Consider the following 17500-nt stretch of genomic DNA (forward strand, 5'->3'; position numbering starts at 1 on the left):
AATGACTCTGTGCTAAACCAAACAAGACTCCCTGTGAATAAAAGCTTTTAAACGCGTCAGCCGGCCAAGGCCAGAACGCTTACCGCGATGGGCCGAATGACTTTAAAACTCCGCAGTTTGGTAAGAGTTAGGTTTGGGAATGCTAACTGCTCGTGTGGCGTCGCCGAGGCGACCGCAGACGTTCACCCCGTTTGTCGGGGTCTAGGGGTGCGGGGATCTTCTTAAGCGTCCCTCGCTTTGACCCAAAAGACATGAGGAGATGTCCTTGGAAAGTATTCCTTGCCGTTCCCTGCTGCTTCCGGGACATATTCGCGAGCAGCATTATATTGTTATAAGATCTTACATTCCTGGTTTGTGCGGAGAAGAACCTCGGACCAAACGTATCCAACTCTTTGTGCCCATGTCGTATCAATGTCTGCCCACCGTTGCTGAACCTGTGCCATCCGTCTACAGACGAGCCGAGGGCTGAGGGGCAGGTGGGTAGCGTGGCATGCCCACCCGTGTGAGCCACCTGGAGTTACGTGCCAACACGCTGAGGCAATGGCCTCCGGGGACATTATCCATACAAAGATACATGGAATGGGCTTGGGTGTGCATGCATGCATGTTGTCTATGTGTGTGTGTGAGAGTGTGTGTGTGTATGTGTGTGGGAAGGTTCGCTCCACCATGTGACATTTCCGTTCGTCTTGTTGCCACGTTTGAGATGAGCACCACCATTGTGAACAAATAAATCAATAACAACACTTTAAAATACGATTACATACAGCGAATATGAACAGTCATAATAAGATAATGCAGAATCAAGAAAGTGTGTAAGTGTTGGGTCTGTATCTCTCTCTCTCTCCATCGGTGTGTGTGGAAGGGTAAAGCAAGTCTCCGTTAACACAGGAAGCAGAAGTCAGTGTCTGTTACAGGCTGACCTGTAATGTGCCTGGCTCAACACAAGAACAATGAAACTCAAGCAGGGACCCTTCAGCTCGCTCTGTCTCACACACACACACACAGACACACTCTCACGCACGCACTCACTCACTCACTCACACGCACGCACACGCACGCGCACACGCACGCGCACACGCACTCGCACACGCACACGCACACACACACTCACACACACACTCACACACACACTCACACACACACACACTCACACACACACTCACACACTCACACACACACCAGCTCATCGAGTGCTTCTGGCAGTTCCTCCTGCCTCGTCACACTGCCTACATTAAGACGTCCGCCGTAGAAATCAGATTACAGGGCGCTGATGGCTCCTCTCAGCCCCCCCGACTGAGGGGCAGAGCGCAACAGCACCTGACCTTCAAAGAGGGGAGAGAGGGGAGGGATGGAGGGAGGAAGAGGAATAAATGGAGGGAGAGAGAGAGCGAGAGACAGGGAGAGAGAGAGCGAGGGGGAGAGAGCGAGAGAGAGAGAGATAGAGGGAGAGAGAGAGCGAGCGAGAGAGGGAGAGATAGAGGGAGAGAGAGAGAGAGCGAGAGCGAGAGAGAGGGGGGGGGGGGTTCATGGCCTGGTGTTGGGTTTCCTCACTGTTACTGTCCCTCTCCTGGGCTGCATGAAATGAACCATGTGAGCACACACACACACACACACACACACACACACACAATCACACACACACAATTATACACACACACACACACACAGTCATTATAATCAAACCAGAGACCATGTCTGGATGAAAAACACACACACACACACACACACACACACACACACAATCATACACATGGTGGAGTTCACTGCACTCAGAAAAGAAGCCAGCAAAGGGCTTTGAGAAGTCGTCTATAAAGCAGCGACACTAGCAGTCCTCTCAGAGACGACGGCGACAGCAGCCTCCGAAAGCCAAAACTGCGAGTTCAGCTATTAAATTCTCCCATGATGGCAGCACAAAGTCGTGAGAATCCTTCTCCACTGAAAGGCTGATTGCCATAAACCCCGGGGACCAAACCTTGCCCGCATGCACAAACCTTTCAGTGTTTTTCCTCATCCCAACAATGGCAGGGGGTCCTGGCATGGGGGGGGCCTCTGGCGTGCTTAAATCACGCTGACGCTAATCGAACTCCTCACCCCTGGTGCTCGGCGTCGCTCGGGTTTACTCCTCCCCCCGGACGGCGGTGGAGATGCCTGGCCTATCAGAGACTTTTAATTAACTGCCTGTGAATATGGCGGAAGGGAAAATTGTTCTGTCAAGCCGACGGAATGGAGTTCCTGATGTTTGAGGAACAACACGGAGCCTCTGGCCGCGGTTTCTATTATCCAATGAAGAGATACAAATGGGGGAAAGGGCGAGGCCAAACAGGAGGGGGCGGAGCTGTGGCGTAAACACGCCCAGCTCGCAGGAAACGACGCTCGCAGACGCGACGAACGCAAAGGCGCTCGGGGGCCTAAAGCGTCGCGGGAGGATGCCGGAGGACGCGTGCACCGCGCCGCCGGGGGCGGTAGCACCGGTTTACGGGCCCGGGTGGCCCGCAGTGCTCGGCGGCCGCAGCGGGACGAGCGGTCCTGACGGAGGCTCGTGCGCGAGCGGCACTGCGGCGAGAGAGAGGAGTAGCTCTCGGTGAGCGGGGCGACACGCGGCGGTAGCGGCGCAGAGGCAACTTCAATTAGGATTTGAAAAAAAAAAAAAAAAAAAAAGCAACGAGAGAACACAAATAAGAGGCGCGAGGTGCGAGGCGAAGAAGAGACGACTCCTCCGCTAATCAAAACCCATCTCCCCTGACTCCTGTCAGCTCCCTGAGTGGAGAGAGAGAGAGAGAGAGAGAGAACAGGAGCACCCTATTTTAGAGAGGTTAGAGAGGACGAGCGCCTGGGGCGCCCCCGACTCCATCCTCCCGAGAAGTAGAACTACTTAAAATAGTAGGACAGTGGAAAAAGGGGAGAGAGAGAGACGAAGCAATAGGCCCAGCAAATTGCTTCAAACCAATTAATTTTCACCTCTCTCCTCACTTCAGTGTTTTAGAGTGGCTTAAGCTAGAGTGAACGTGTTCGGAAGCGGATTCCCGTGCTCCCAGTCACTGTGCCAACATCATAATGGACACGGAGAAAACCAGCCAAATAATAATCATTCTAAACAATTATTTGTGAGAACGATGTTTGTGTGTCACTGTGCAGGACACGGGATCTCTAGGGCAAGAAACACACACGCTGCGGTTTCATTCCCTCCGAGAGGTGGTACGGGGGGCTCGTGAGCCAGCACAAAAAGACCTCCACACACACCTTAACGGGGTATTCCACGCCTAACGCAATGAGCACCAAACCGTGTCGCTCCAACCCGAGGGGCGCCACCTTCAGTAAATATCGCTCAATCTCGCACGAGCTCCACGGGACTGAGGACCCGGCAGTGTGGCGTGCAGTGTGGGCTATTCTGGGGGTGGTGGTGGTGGTGGTGGTGTGTGTGTGGGTGTGTGTGTCTGTGCCATGCTCTTTCCACCACTCTCGGTACACCTCCAATGTCAGAGCCGTTCAAATGCAACCCATTTATATCAATTACTGCACATCTTCTCTGCAAAGACTTGGACACATTAAAGACGATTATCTCTAATCTCTGACAAATTATAGCGTGTTGGGGTGGCTGAGATATTTACGTATATTATGTGTGTGCGCGTTTGTGTGTGTGTGTGTGTGAACAAGAGAGAGAGAGAGAGAGAATAATTTATACCAGGACAGGCTTTAACTTTAGATTTAACTTTAGATTTTTCCATGCCTGTGTCCCCTGTGGTCCGTCAGAAGTGCGCACTGCATCGCTCCACAACTCCTCCAGACCACAAGTGGAGGTTCACAGGATAAGCAGGCCCATGTTGCTATAGACAAATCCCACCCACCTACACGCCCCACCCCCCTGTGCTTGGTGCTGCTCTCCCCTGTACCACAACTCAACCAGGACTCACCTGCCCTAATGACTAAGGGGAGCCCACGAACTGTATAACATGCACCTGCTTCCTGATGTTCTATAGCTGCTTTGCCATGACAACTGGGCACGGGGCAGGTTCCTAGAGCCCCTGTACACGGGGCAGATCGGGGCTTGTTTGTACTGGTACGCTGCTGGCCCTCCAGTAACCCTGCTGCTCACTGTCTTTGTGCATAAACACTCATCATTCTTTTTAGTGAAGAAAAAGAGCACCCAGCGAACCTCCAGTCCCCAAAGTATTTGACGTTTGAATTGATTACAATTTATTAGAATCCATCATCATTTCTGTTAACGAGCCTTCCAATAAGATGCAGAATCGTGCTGTTTGAGACCAAAAGTGATGAATATAAACTATAAGAACATAATATGTGTGCAGTGACACGGCCCTTCCTGATTGGCTGTTAGCTGGTCGGCGAGGATGAGCTGACACCTAGACCAGAACGGAATTCAGGCAGGTTGCGTCACGGCTGAGGAGCCCTCGCGCAGCCGGGACCAGTAGACGGAAAACAGATCCAGACCGCTGTCCGCCCCCCCGGTTTGGGATTAGATGCGGAGGACAGGCATGTGCCCACACGGGAGAGACGTTGGTCAGACCTGGTCCTGGGGTGACAACCCCAACCGTCCACACAAAACGCGACCCCTCACCTCCCTTTAATCATATGGGTCACATTCACACAGTTTCTTGGTCGTCGTCAGTTTCTGCTGCCTGTTTGCGGGAATTACACACAAACAGCAACAGTTCTAGTGGCATCAACATGAAAACTGGCACTGGACGTAAAGATTAGAGCAGCAGACTTAACATGAGAGTCAGGCTACATACAGGACGCCTTCGAAAAACCTCTTCATAATGATTGTGTGTGTGTGTGTGTGTGTGTGTGTGTGTGTGTGTGTGTGATGATAAAGGAACTGCCCTTTAATGAGACTGTGTGAGGAGGCTCTCCAATTAGGGCACACTGAAGAGCAGATGAAAGCAATGCAGGAGCAGGGAGATGCCAGACAAAGGAGAGAGTGAAGAGGGGAGAAGAGAGGAGAGGAGGAGTGAGGGGAGGGGAGGAAAGAGGAGGAGAGGAGAGGGGGAGGGGAGGAAAGAGGAGGAGAGGAGGAGTGATGGGAGGAGAGGAAAGAGAGTCGGAGAGGAGAGGAAAGAGGAGGAGAGGAAAGAGAGGAGGAGAGGAGAGGAGGAGTGAGGGGAGGGGAGGAAAGAGAGGAGAGGAGAGGAGGAGTGAGGGGAGGAGAGGAAAGAGAGGAGGAGAGGAGAGGAAAGAGAGGAGGAGAGGAGAGGAAAGAGGAGGAGAGGAAAGAGAGGAGGAGAGGAGAGGAGAGGAGAGGAAAGAGAGGAGGAGAGGAGAGGAGAGGAGGACTGAGGGGAGGAGAGGAGAGGAGAGGAGGAGTGAGGGGAGGAGAGGAGAGGAGGAGTGAGGGGAGGAGAGGAGAGAGGTTCAGCTGCCTTCACTCTGGGTTGTGAAATGGAGGATCTGGCTCACATTTTCTTCCATCAGAAAGGATCAGAGGCCCCATACCCAATCATCTTTAATAAGTGCCATACTACTACAGGCCGTGTGTGTGTGTGTGTGTGTGTGTGTGTGTGTGTGTGTGTGTGTGTGTGTCTTTGTGAGTGTGTGTGTGTGTGTGTGTGCGTGTGTGTAGATGCCGTAGCAGTAGTATGTAGAGGGGAATAGGTCATTTTCCCTGATGGAAACTGCATGTGAGTCATATCAGAATGAGACGCTTGTTCTGTGTGTGTGTGTCTCTTTCACACAAGTGGAGCCATGAACGTGATATAAAGGAAAACAGGCATGAAAATCAAGTGCAAATAATCCTTTTTTTCATATAACATTAATATATGCTAACAGCTTTTCATGGAAAAATCAGAGCTTTCTTTTTTCCAGAATCTAGGAAACTCTTGAGCAATCAGGGTGCATAAACAACTCTGTGTGAGTGTGTGTGTGTGTGTGTGTGTGTGTGTGTGTGTGAGTGTGTGTGTGTGTGTGTGTCTGTGTGTGTGTGTGTGTGTGTGTGTGTAAACCTTACCTCTTTGTCCGTGAGCGCGTATATGTTCTGGTGGTTGGGGCTGAAGACCATGTCCCTCAGAATGGAGTTCCCATCACTCACCACCACGTTCTCATACAGCAGGGCAGGCTGGGTAACAGAGTTCACCAGGATCTGAAACACAGAAGGCCCCCCGTGCTTCGTCAGATGCAGGACTATTTCCGGAGCGGTAGGAGAGAGGGCTGCTTCTGCCATCGCAGCCTTTCGACACCCCCGAGTAAAAAGGCATCAATCCACAGCGCGCTACACCGCTCAAACCACTGAGGTCTCGTCTCTCCTGCTGCACGCCGGGACGAACACAAACTGACGAACACAAACACGAGGCTCACGACCCGGCGATCCGGCAGGTCGCAGACCGCCCCACTGGGGTGAGAGTCATTTTAAGGAAGGCCGAAGAGCAGGAATATATAAACCTGGAGAATTTAGTTCTGTACCAGAAAGACATGAAGGACACTCCTTTCTCCCTCCCTCCCTCCGTCTCAACAGAGGAAGGCTCGCCATAGCCAAGCCTCTCTCCTGCTTAGCCTCTTCCACATCAGGCCCCTCCCACAGACCACGCCCTTTCCCCGCCCTCTCTTCCCTGTCTCCGCCCTCCTGGCCGTATGGGCGGAGGGTCGGGAGGGCGCGACCCGGCTGCATCCTCGTAATTCAGCGCCTAACGATCCCCTCAGCGCCGGCGTCCGGCGTACTGTGATTAATGGGCCTCCGCTCTGAATAGCATGGCCAGACCTCCGGACGACAGCCCCCTCGCTAATGAAGAGGCGGACCACAGCTGGAGGAGCAGAGCACATTCCAACCCGCTTACACCAGTCCGGCCAGCCGGGTCCCTGGTCCGTCTTGTAATAGTCATTTTAGAAAACTGGACTGTACTGGAACTTGTGGGTTTTTTTAATGCTTGGGAGACTACAGTCCATCTGGGTCAAAGGCCTGCGTTGCCCAGTCTAAAATTAAATCTGGGAACAGAACTTTAGTCAGGGAGGCAGACGGCACTCGGGGGCTCTTCAGGCATGTTTGTGTCCGATCACGTCACGCTGACCTTTGGCAGAGGTCAGGCTGACACCACACCCCGCCTCCCACGGCGTGCCGTGTGGATCAGCTGTGTCCCTGTAGGATGCGCCACGTTAAGGAACAGAATGATGTGAGATGTGAGAGCAAGCACACTTCCTCACCCCCCCCGCTAGACCTTCCGGAAATGTGCGGAAGAGAACCCCCCCTCCCCCCGCCACTGCACACGAGGAGCACAGACGTGCCCGCTGACGTGTGCCGTGGGTATGGCCACTTTTTACTTCAAAACGCTTGAAGCCCAGACACGCTATCTTCCTAATGATAGATCTTTTTTTTTTTTTTTTAAAGTCCCAAATGTTTCAAAATTAGCATGAGAGCAGTGTACATCAGGGGTTTTTTTTTTTCTTTGACACGCCATTATGCGGTATAATGGGCCGCTCTGAGCGTGCGAACAGGGGGACATTTCCTCACGGGTAAGTAAACGTGTCCACAAACAGCTGTGGCGTTTCCTCCCCCCCCGGCTGTTCAAACACCCGTCCCACTGGCGCACGGCCTGCCCCGCTCGCCAGCGCAGAAGTGGGTCAGCTCCGTCAGCTCCGTCAGCTCCGCCTCATAAAGGTGTCCGGGGACCAAGTGTGGGAGATGACAAAACACAAAACAAATCCGGTTCCCCCGTGTGCCGTCCCCAGCCTGACGGCCGCGGCCAACCGAGTGCAGTATTGCTGTGGGCTCGGTGTGCTTAAACGGGTCCCTGGATCACAGTACACCATCTCAGCGGTCCTGGCGTGCCCTCGTCTGTCTAGGCACAAGTAAGGTTACAAATGTCACACAGCCACGAGCCACAAAAGGAGGCGTACCGCGTCGACCGGACCAGCACAGCAAATTGGAGGGCGGGTTCTGGACGTCAAATGCGGAACTGGCCGCCGTGCCTCATCAGCGCGACGGCGGCACGCGTTCATCGGTCCGTTTGTGGCCTACACACAGCGGAACCCCTCCTCAAGCTCCCCACGGGACACGACGCTGGGTGAAGGCCCACGGCGACCCGCGTGGGTGAGGTACGACCCGTCTGTTGTCTGCCCAGAAGCTGGGCCATGGATGAACTGTAATTACAGCGGAGCAGGGGTCACTTTGGGGTCACTCGTTGCCATGGCTGAAGGAAATTAAACCTCATCCGCGGCCACCTCGGCAGTCACGTACGACCTCGTAACCTCAGCAAGGTCGACATTTAGCACGGCGATTTACTACGCAGGGCAACGCATAAACTACGCATAACTTAAGGCACAATAAAAGGTGGCTCACACACTAATGATCGTTACTGGATGCGCCCATTAATTAGCACAGAGCCAATTTGAACGAATCCTTTCATTATTACTCCACCAACATTATACTCACATTTTTTTTCAGTTTATTAAATCTACCCATAATTCTTAGACTGTACCAGCGGATGAAATGCCATGTCCTGATTGCTGTAGAGTTAAAAAAAAAAAAAAAGCCATCTCTGGCATCTGGTTTTCCGCTGCACTTTCTTACAGGGAACGGGGGCAAACGCCCTTTGCGAGTGACGGCCAACCTGCGGCACGACCCCCCAGCCTAGTCAGGCGCTGCGGCGACCCCTCAAACCGCCGTTATCGAAAATCTATTTATTCTGGCTCAGAAGAAGACAGGGCTAATTGAATCAAACCGGGGGGCACGTTCCAAATGAGGGCACAGAGGTTGGGGGGGGCACGTTCCAAATGAGGGCACAGAGGTTGGGGGGGGGCACGTTCCAAATGAGATTGAAGGCAATTTCATTAGTCTTCGCCGGCTAGGATAATGTGCTGGGCACGAGGTGGCGGTCCGACTTTCCGCGTTTCAACGTCCAAATGATTGATACAGGATGGCGATCTGAAACCTGGGGGTGCGGGACATCACGTCCCCGGGGCGAAAGCGCTCGCTCGGCGGTTCCCACCTGCCCCTCTGATCCGGGCTTTCCGCCCAAATTAAAAGCTGTAAGATTACAGCCTTAAATGGCATTACAGCTCGTTTGGTATAACTACAGACAAGGGTGACGCTGTGGAAAACCAGCAGATGCGTTTTGCCGGTCCCCAGAGCAAGGTTCCTTTACAGCGTCACGCAGACAGAAGCAGGCGGCGTTCCGCTTGGCTGGGCGAACGTGCTCGGGTTCGACCGGGGGAGGCAGACTCTCCGAATCCGTGCCGCGCCTCCCAGAGGCCCGAGAAGAGCAACTCTGGTGCCACCGGCGCTGGAGGGCGTCCAAAGCGTTCTGTGGCACCTGCTGACTTCACAGTCTGCACCTTACCGGCGGGAACATGCAAGAGGGTGGGGGGTGGGGTAAGAGAACCTGGTGCAGCTTGATCAGCGGGAGAGATTACCCGGCGATATTAATCATCTTTCTCTCGCCGCATCGCTGCCCGCGCGGCGGGGACGGCAGCCAGGATCGGCGCAGGAGGCGGAGCTCCTGGGCGGGGGGGGGGGGCGGATATCATGTCCCTCCGCAGAACCTCAGCACCCGGTCCACCCCGGGGGGATCTGCCGCTGATGGGATGCAGTCGGGAGTGAGGTTGAGGGGGTGGAGCTCAACGCACGCCAGAGTTTGTCTTTTGCGAGCGTGGAGACGACGAGCACCCCGCCGGGCGAGCGGCGGCAAAGGAAGGAAAGATGGGAAAGGGTGGGAGTAAAGTTCCCTGGAGAGCCCCCCAGCCTGCGTTGTGCCAGTCAGCCCTCTGCTGCTGCAGTGGCACTCTCTGGCTCTTGACATAACTAGGTCTCCCTGTGAATAACGAAGCAGCCGCCAGATCCCTGCCTTTGATACGCAGCCCATTGAAGTGGAGATCCGCGTCCGACTGAGCACGCTCGCGGGCTAATTAATGAGGCCGCAGGCCCGCGAACGTGCCGGCGCCGGCCCGTTTCCCCGCACCCGCCGCCCCCGGGATGAGCTTCCAGTCAAGTGTGGGGGGGTGGGAGAAGAGATTTAGGGAGCGCCCTCGGGATAAGTTCAAGTAGCAATGAGACACGAGGCAAGAGACAGGCTCAACATCGCATAAAACAAAGCGTGTTAAAAGGGCCCCCCCCCCACCCGTCTGCCAGACAGGGACGAGTGTGGTTATTTTCTCTCTTTAATAAGCACAGGAAAAGCCTGCCTGCCTAGAAAGGAATGCGAAACAGACCACGGTAAAACCCAAAACAAGCAGTTACCGGCCTAAAACTCCCAGCATGCCTTGCCTGTTGTTTCTTTCCCACCACACTGCACCTGACACCTTTAAGAACCGAACCATGGGTGGTGATGGCATGCCTGCATACCGAGCCCAGTATTCCAGATAATTAATTTCATCTCCACTCTCGCTCTTCCGATTCCCTTCCAACGCTGCTCCGCGAAGGCAGACGCAAACTTGTGTACGAGTAGCAGAAGGTTAAAGCCCCCCCAAAAGCTGCGGAGAGACTTGTTGAAATGACTCCATCAGGGAAGGAACACGCAGAGCGTCACAAACAAACAGACTCGTCGGCCCAGATGGGTTTGAGGGGGGAATAACAAGCCTACCCCCTGAGTATCGCTCGGGAACTAGGGCAGCTCAGATGCTGAAAGCTTCTCGGAGAAGGAGCGAGGGGGGGAATCACAAGCTCCCACCGAGACCTCCCCAGACACACGCTCCATAGCTCTTGTTTTCCCAACCCTAGTCATGAGCGTTTCATTATGGCAGCTTGTGCCGTGGATGCCAGACAAGAGCCACACACACACACACACACACACACACACACACACACACACACAACCACCCTGCCCCAATCGCTGCAACTATACGATTCCCCTGCAATATCCGATCTGGCTGTGGGGCAACAGGGTCCTTGGTGTATTGAAAGGAATTTCATTCCCATTTTCTGGCACCTCCTCTGTGCCACCCTCTCATCTACTTCTCTCCTGCTCTGTTTCTTCCAGGCCTCCTCCTCCCTGAGGTCCTCAGACACACCAGACGCAGGACCACCCGCGCGACGAGAACCTCCTGAGGGGTCCGGCCCGCTCCAGACTCGTCTCCGTTCACCGCAGCCCGTGCGCCGCGCTGGCAGTGGTACCATCGCTCCGGACGGGAGAAGCACGGAGCCCCGTGCCGTCCTCCGTCACTACTGGCCGTCGCAGAAGCACAAAGACCGGGGGGAGGGGTTCTTCAGAGCTAATTTAATGGGCTTAAATGCCACAACTCCATCAAATTTTCATGGCGGTACATAACAGCACGAGAGGTTATGTTGGCACGGTTTGTCATGCTTGGTGGCGAATACCGGTGGGCATGTGACGCGCCTGTGGGCTCGCCACCGCTGTACCTACAAAATAACACGCCATAATAAAACCAGGTACGGTGCACAGATGCCAGCCTATGGGTGAAAACCCCAAGAACCGAAAACGCCCGTCAAGTAAACAAAACTGAGAGTAACGTCCTTCAGCTGGATGAATGGCTGTGCCAGCTCCCCGCTGAAAACAGGTGATTTCGGAACAACGCCTACTCAACATCAGCCCTGAAATGTTGACCTGCTCTTTATGATTGATGATGTACACAGAATTTTGCAGGCTCCACCCTGGCAAGCGTTCAAAAATGTGTGTTTTCTAGGATTTTTTTTTTTTTTTTTTTTTTTAATGAATATCCACCTGAATACAGTTAAAACCGGGAAGGATGCAGAGGAAGTGGAAAAACAAAAAACAAAAACAAAGAGCAAACAGAGAGGATAGCACCCTGAAAATCTCTCTGCAGCCCATACAGAGGATGGTGTGGCACAGCAGGTTACAGGAGGCGCTCGAGTTTGTATTTTAAAGAAGTGGATCACTTGAGAAAAGGTTCCGTGGGGACCAGCGCAGCGTCTGGGAGATGAGATCTTAAACGGGGTAAGCCGGGTCAAAATAATCCCAGTGAAGGCTGCAGCATGCCGGGGCCGGCGCCGGGGGGCAGAGTACTAGCGCCAGCTGGGGAGCGATAAGGCTACGGTAGCCCGGGAGGTGCCGCGCTCCGGACTCAGCAGGACTGGGGGGAGCACGCAGCTGCAGGAGGAGACCACTTAGGTCCGCGCGGATTCAAACAGCGAGAGCGGTCACTCCGGGTGACCGTGGCCATTTTCTGCACCGACGCAGACCACGAGCCATGCGAGTGAGTTTCTGGTGATGGTTCCGGTGGCTCGGATTCAAAATATTCCGCCAAAATATTCGAAATGCTGTTTGAACAAACTCACAATGAGAGTCACAAAAGAGGGAAAAAAAATATCACCGTTTCAGTATAAATACAGCATAATTTTAGCTGCGCAATTTAGACTTTAGATTTAAAGGCCTTTTTGTAAGGACAAATGCAAGTCTGGTCTGCAGTGCGACATTAAGCTCCGAGACTCAGATGAGTCAGAGTTAATGGCACCGACATACGGTTAAAAGCAAGATACTGCTCTTTACAGTACGCCATGTTAAGACATCGCTTCTGATTTAAAGGGCCAAGCATTTTACGAACAGATGCCAGTGTAATGTGTGTGTGTGCGTGTGCGCGTGCATGTGTGCACACATGCCAATTAAATTGTGCTTGTAAATGTCAGTGCACATAGGGACACTTAACCTTTCCGAGCCTCCGCGTAGCCGTTGTGTGAAAACGAGCACATTTGTGCGAGCGCAGGCCCTTAAAGCGCCGCTGACCCGCACGCAGCTGTTTCGCAGGCGCTCGCATGTTAGGAGCGTCAGCTCCGGTCCCCGAGTCCTTCCAGAGAACACGGGGTCAGGCAAAGGTCGCATCTAGACAGGGCCGGCACCGGCCCACGCGGACATCTCGGAGAGGGAGCGGCCATGTCCTCCGCGTACACGCAGACGACAGAGGAGGCTGCAGCCCCAACAACATGCACGTGTAGCCACGGCAACAGCCAGAGGACAGCAGCCGTTGACGGGCTAAAGACGAGGTCCGTTAGCCCTGTGTAAACACACAGCTGATGGACTCCATTAAAAAAGAAGATAATGAGCGTGCCAGCTCTGGCGCGTGGCACCGCGATGTTAAAATAAGCAGGAAAGGCCATTGTGCCAAGCGAGCCGATAAGTCAATAAACTCAGCGCCAACGGCGCCCTACAGAAGACTCTCCTGAACACCCTACAGAACACTCTCCTGAACACACAAGAGCTCCACACGGTGCCTACTAATGAGCAGGGAGGCAAGAGAGTTTGGTCTCATGAAACACACACCCTGATGAAACACATGCACCTGTGTGAAACACACATACCCTGATGAATCAGGCACACCTGCGTGAAACACACACACCCTGATGACAAACGTTTTCCCTGAGTACCAGATCCTCTCAGAACGACCTAGTTTAACCCCTAACCCTAGTTTTGAACTTGCTCATTCTCTCCCAAGTGCATATTGCCACACCCACATACTGAAACACACACACACACACAGAGCGAGAGAGAGAGTTCAGAGTAAGCTAATTAGAAAAGTATTCCAGGTCCTTTTTTTGTTGAAAAGATTGAAGGGACACCAGTAGGTTGGCCAGTGCACTGAGAATTCCTGTCAGCACAAAATGAATGGGGCGTGCGTGCGTGCGTGCAGAAAATCACACCAGTAGGAGTGTGGCGTTTTCAGTAAGCGATCTAGGAAACTCTGCCTGAAAGCCTGCGCGTGCTGTTTCTAAACACCACCTGCAGCCCAGTAATGTCTAAAACAGGAAAAGCTCCACACCGTACCAGCTAACAAATATATCATAAAAGAGTCATTCAAGCACTCCAAAGCTGACAGAGCGACTGAGTCCTTCGTACAGAAGCGCGCGGAGGCGAGGTCCCGCTATTAAACGCTGTGATCTGTACAGCATCCATTCCAGCACAGCGGACACTTGGTCGCTAATGTGTTGGCGAGCTGATCAGTCAGCGCAGCACCGGATATCGGGGGGGGGGGGCAATTAGCTCTTGGACACAAAGGGTTTCCCGCTGACCCAAGCAAGCTGGCGCACTTAGCGTTAGCGCCCACGTGGAGGGAGTCGACCCGAGGATAAGTCCCACTCTCTTCGGGAGTTTCTGAACTGGCCTGCCGTGACCTCTTCAGATGCGGGTAACCAGTAACCTGCAACACTCCTCTGGGATTTAATGAGAGGACACAGCTGCAGTGGCATATCCAGCCAGCAGAGGGGGTGAGAGAGCGCATGGGCTGAGCTCAAACACAAGGTTCTTCTCTCTCCCATCATGTGCTCACAGGCCAGCAAATTAAAACAATCCATCAACATTATAGCTTTTAATCCACATGTTCCCCATAAACACCTATTTCTTTAGCCGCACTTCCTTTCCTATATTCTCCCTCTCTCTCTCTCTCTCTCAAACAAGGGCCTGGAGTGTATATTGCAATAGACGCTAAATCATTAAACCCCCACAGCAGCCAAAGCAGCTGCTGTCAGACGGCGCACGCCCCGTACGAGCAATAACAGGGGCCCAGGAGAACAGCGCAACCTCTCAGAGGATGCCCAGGGACGTGTGGCGTCGGCCCCGCTTGGACCCGGAGCTCCCAGGCTGACCAGCGGTGGGTGTCGGGGCTCCGCAGGTGCCTGGTTGGCCAGGTGACGAGGGCAATCGAGGGCATTTGCACATGCTGAGTACATACAAGGCCAAGTATCCCTGCAATTAAACTGAGTATCCCTGCAATTAACATCATACCTCTGATTAACACGGACCAAAAGGTTTTTTAGGGTATAAATTGACACGTCTTGGTGGCCGCAGTGCTTTTATTTGGATGGAGGGTACAAAGGAATCACTTTCTTCTAGCCAAACAAGCACGTGGCCACTCTGAAACAAGCTAGTGCTCAAACAGTGATGATGGATTCGTTCACACTGCATTATAGGGGCAATATCGGAGCACGTCATCCTTATCGTGATGAATGTTTCTCTCGGCCCATCCTGTGCCACAGTGTCGTCAGACTTTACAGGAATGCTAACCAACTGCATAATCCATAAAAAAAAAACAGTTATGAAGAACATGTACAAACTGATGTGATCTGCCATCAAATTCAAAATTGCCTAGTCAGCAGTTAAAAAATATTGCCAATTATATATATTTCTGAATTTTTTGCTGTTAGATATTTTTGGCCTGTTCCTTCATACCAGGGTTTAGTTTTGTAAACACTGTACTAAAAGCCTTCTGGTATGTATCACTACTGTACCACTGCTTTGCTGGTCTGTTATGTCCCAACGTATTATTAAACTTTAGGAATCGAATAATATAATATTGTGCTTCCTCAAGTATCACAATACTATGCTTCTTTACATATCGACCACCCCTACCGCATCATAACGGACCCTCGTGGGGCCGCAAGCTGCACCGCTGGTCCTGTGGAGCAACTGCTGACTGTGTTGTCACATGCGCCTCAGGGGGCGGGGGGCCGTGAGCGTAGCCAGGCCCTGTTGTAATGCACACCCACATCGGCGCTGGCGAGAACTGCCCGATGCGGGCCTGCGTGTTGCACGCCGCATTCAGACATGTAATTACAAAGGAAACGATAAGCCCACTCCTGAGGGACCGCGCCACTAATTATGGAGCAACCAGAGCTTCAAATTGCCATTTAAAGCAGCCGTGTGCAGCAATTACACAACGCCACATTCCTGGTGTTGCCTGCGCTTCCGTGGCAGGGTGGGGCGAGAGGACCCCGAGCACCCACCCGCTGGGGACAGAATTACGGCCGTTTAGACAGGAGGTTGACAGCAAGGGAACGGAGGCCAGGAGGTGCTGACAGGGTGTGGGGGAGAGGAGAGGAGGGGAGGAGGGGAGGAGAGGAGGGGAGGAGGGGAGGAGAGGAGGGGAGGGGAGAGGAGGGGAGGGGAGAGGAGAGGAGGGGGAGGAGAGGAGGGGAGGAGAGGAGGGGAGGAGAGGAGGGGAGGAGAGGAGGGGAGGGGGAGGAGAGGAGAGTAGGGGAGGAGGGGACAGGAGAGGAGAGGAGGGGAGGAGGGGAGGAGAGGAGGGGAGGAGAGGAGGGGAGGGGAGAGGAGAGAAGGAGGGGAGGCCGGACTGTGGATCGCACTGTGGAAAAAGCAGAAAACACGGTACAAGGGTGCGGAGAGCGACTAACACAAGGACAACTGCCCTACACACACTCACACATTCTCACACACACACACACACACACACACACACACACACTCACCCTTTTATCTCCTACTCTACTCCAGCCCTCCATTTTCCTAAGGCTGGGATGGTGCCTTTCACCCTGGGAGGCAGAGAGAGAGAGACTGGAGAGAGAGAGAGAGAGACTGGAGAGAGACTGGAGAGAGAGAGAGAGACGAGAGAGAGAGAGAGAGACGAGAGAGAGAGAGAGAGACTGGAGAGAGAGAGAGAGAGAGAGAGACGAGAGAGAGAGAGAGACTGGAGAGAGAGAGAGAGAGAGAGAGAGAGAGAGAGAGAGAGAGAGAGAGAGAGAGAGACTGGAGAGAGAGACTGGAGAGAGAGAGAGAGAGAGAGAGAGAGAGAGAGAGAGAGAGACTGGAGAGAGAGAGAGAGAGAGAGAGAGAGAGAGAGACTGGAGAGAGAGAGAGAGAGAGACTGGAGAGAGAGAGAGAGAGAGAGAGAGAGAGAGAGACTGGAGAGAGAGAGAGAGAGAGAGAGAGAGACTGGAGAGAGAGAGACTGGAGAGAGAGAGACTGGAGAGAGAGACTCCCTGAGAAAACGGGGGGGGGGGGGGGGGGGTTATTCACTGTGCGGTTAGAAGAGGAATGTCCTCACAGACCTGAGCCTGCCAAGAAGCCCAACCCCCACTCCCTACTAACACACACGGACGCACGCACGTGCAGACACACACACACACACGCACACTAACCATGTATGCAATCAAAGGTGCTGCTACACCACAGTCTCCTACAATCTCCTTTTACCCCACGCGTACATAAAGGAGCAAAATAACGAGCAACACACACACACAAATGCACGCAGGCATACACAAACACAGAGGATCCTTGAAAACACACAGACTAAATCATTATCATCCTATTTCTCTGGCAGAGCACTGGAGACACCCTACACCCAGCCTGGTCATCACAAGGCCGCAGGCGTATTGCACACCGCGCAGAAAGCAAAGCGCGTAACCTGAGAGACCACGAACGCTGCGTCCTTTTAATTTACTCGCCTTTCACAGACGGATTAAATCAAACGCACAAAGAGTCCTCCGCCATCCAGGGGCCGATCTGGGAACCGTGAGATCATCACGGCTCTATACACGTCTCCGCCCGGATGGGACCGACAGCCCAGTTGCCACGCTGACACGTCTGGTTCACGTGGCTCAGTTGCACAGAGCCCCGTCCATCCAATCGTCAATTACAGGAAACACGTGCATTAATACTGAGGTGAGTTTACACCCGATCCTGGTGTCTAGCGGAGACAAAGCCGCAAGGTTCGTCTTCCCTGCCAGAGGACTTCCATCCTCTCTCCTCCTAGTCTCCCATTCTTCTCGGGAGTCGAGGAAGTACTTCCAGAACTCCACCAGACTAAAATCCGGTCGTCCATGGCCATGTGTGAAAATGTGCTGTTACAAACAGCC

The 17500-nt window shown here is 53.4% G+C and overlaps 1 protein-coding gene across 15 annotated transcripts in view; it reads right to left on the minus strand.

Moving 5' to 3' along the window:
- plxna1a (plexin A1a) overlaps positions 1–17500 on the minus strand; it is a 154385-nt gene that overhangs the window by 80469 nt on the left and 56416 nt on the right. For all 15 annotated transcript variants that reach the window (XM_081704502.1, XM_081704497.1, XM_081704500.1 and 12 more), the window contains one exon: positions 5963–6094. In XM_081704502.1, the coding sequence (XP_081560628.1) occupies positions 5963–6094 (132 nt within the window). The remainder of the gene's footprint in view (positions 1–5962; positions 6095–17500) is intronic.

Source organism: Electrophorus electricus, chromosome 21 (genome assembly GCF_041902795.1).
Source record: "Electrophorus electricus isolate QZ-2024a chromosome 21, ASM4190279v1, whole genome shotgun sequence".
NCBI lineage: Eukaryota > Metazoa > Chordata > Actinopteri > Gymnotiformes > Gymnotidae > Electrophorus > Electrophorus electricus.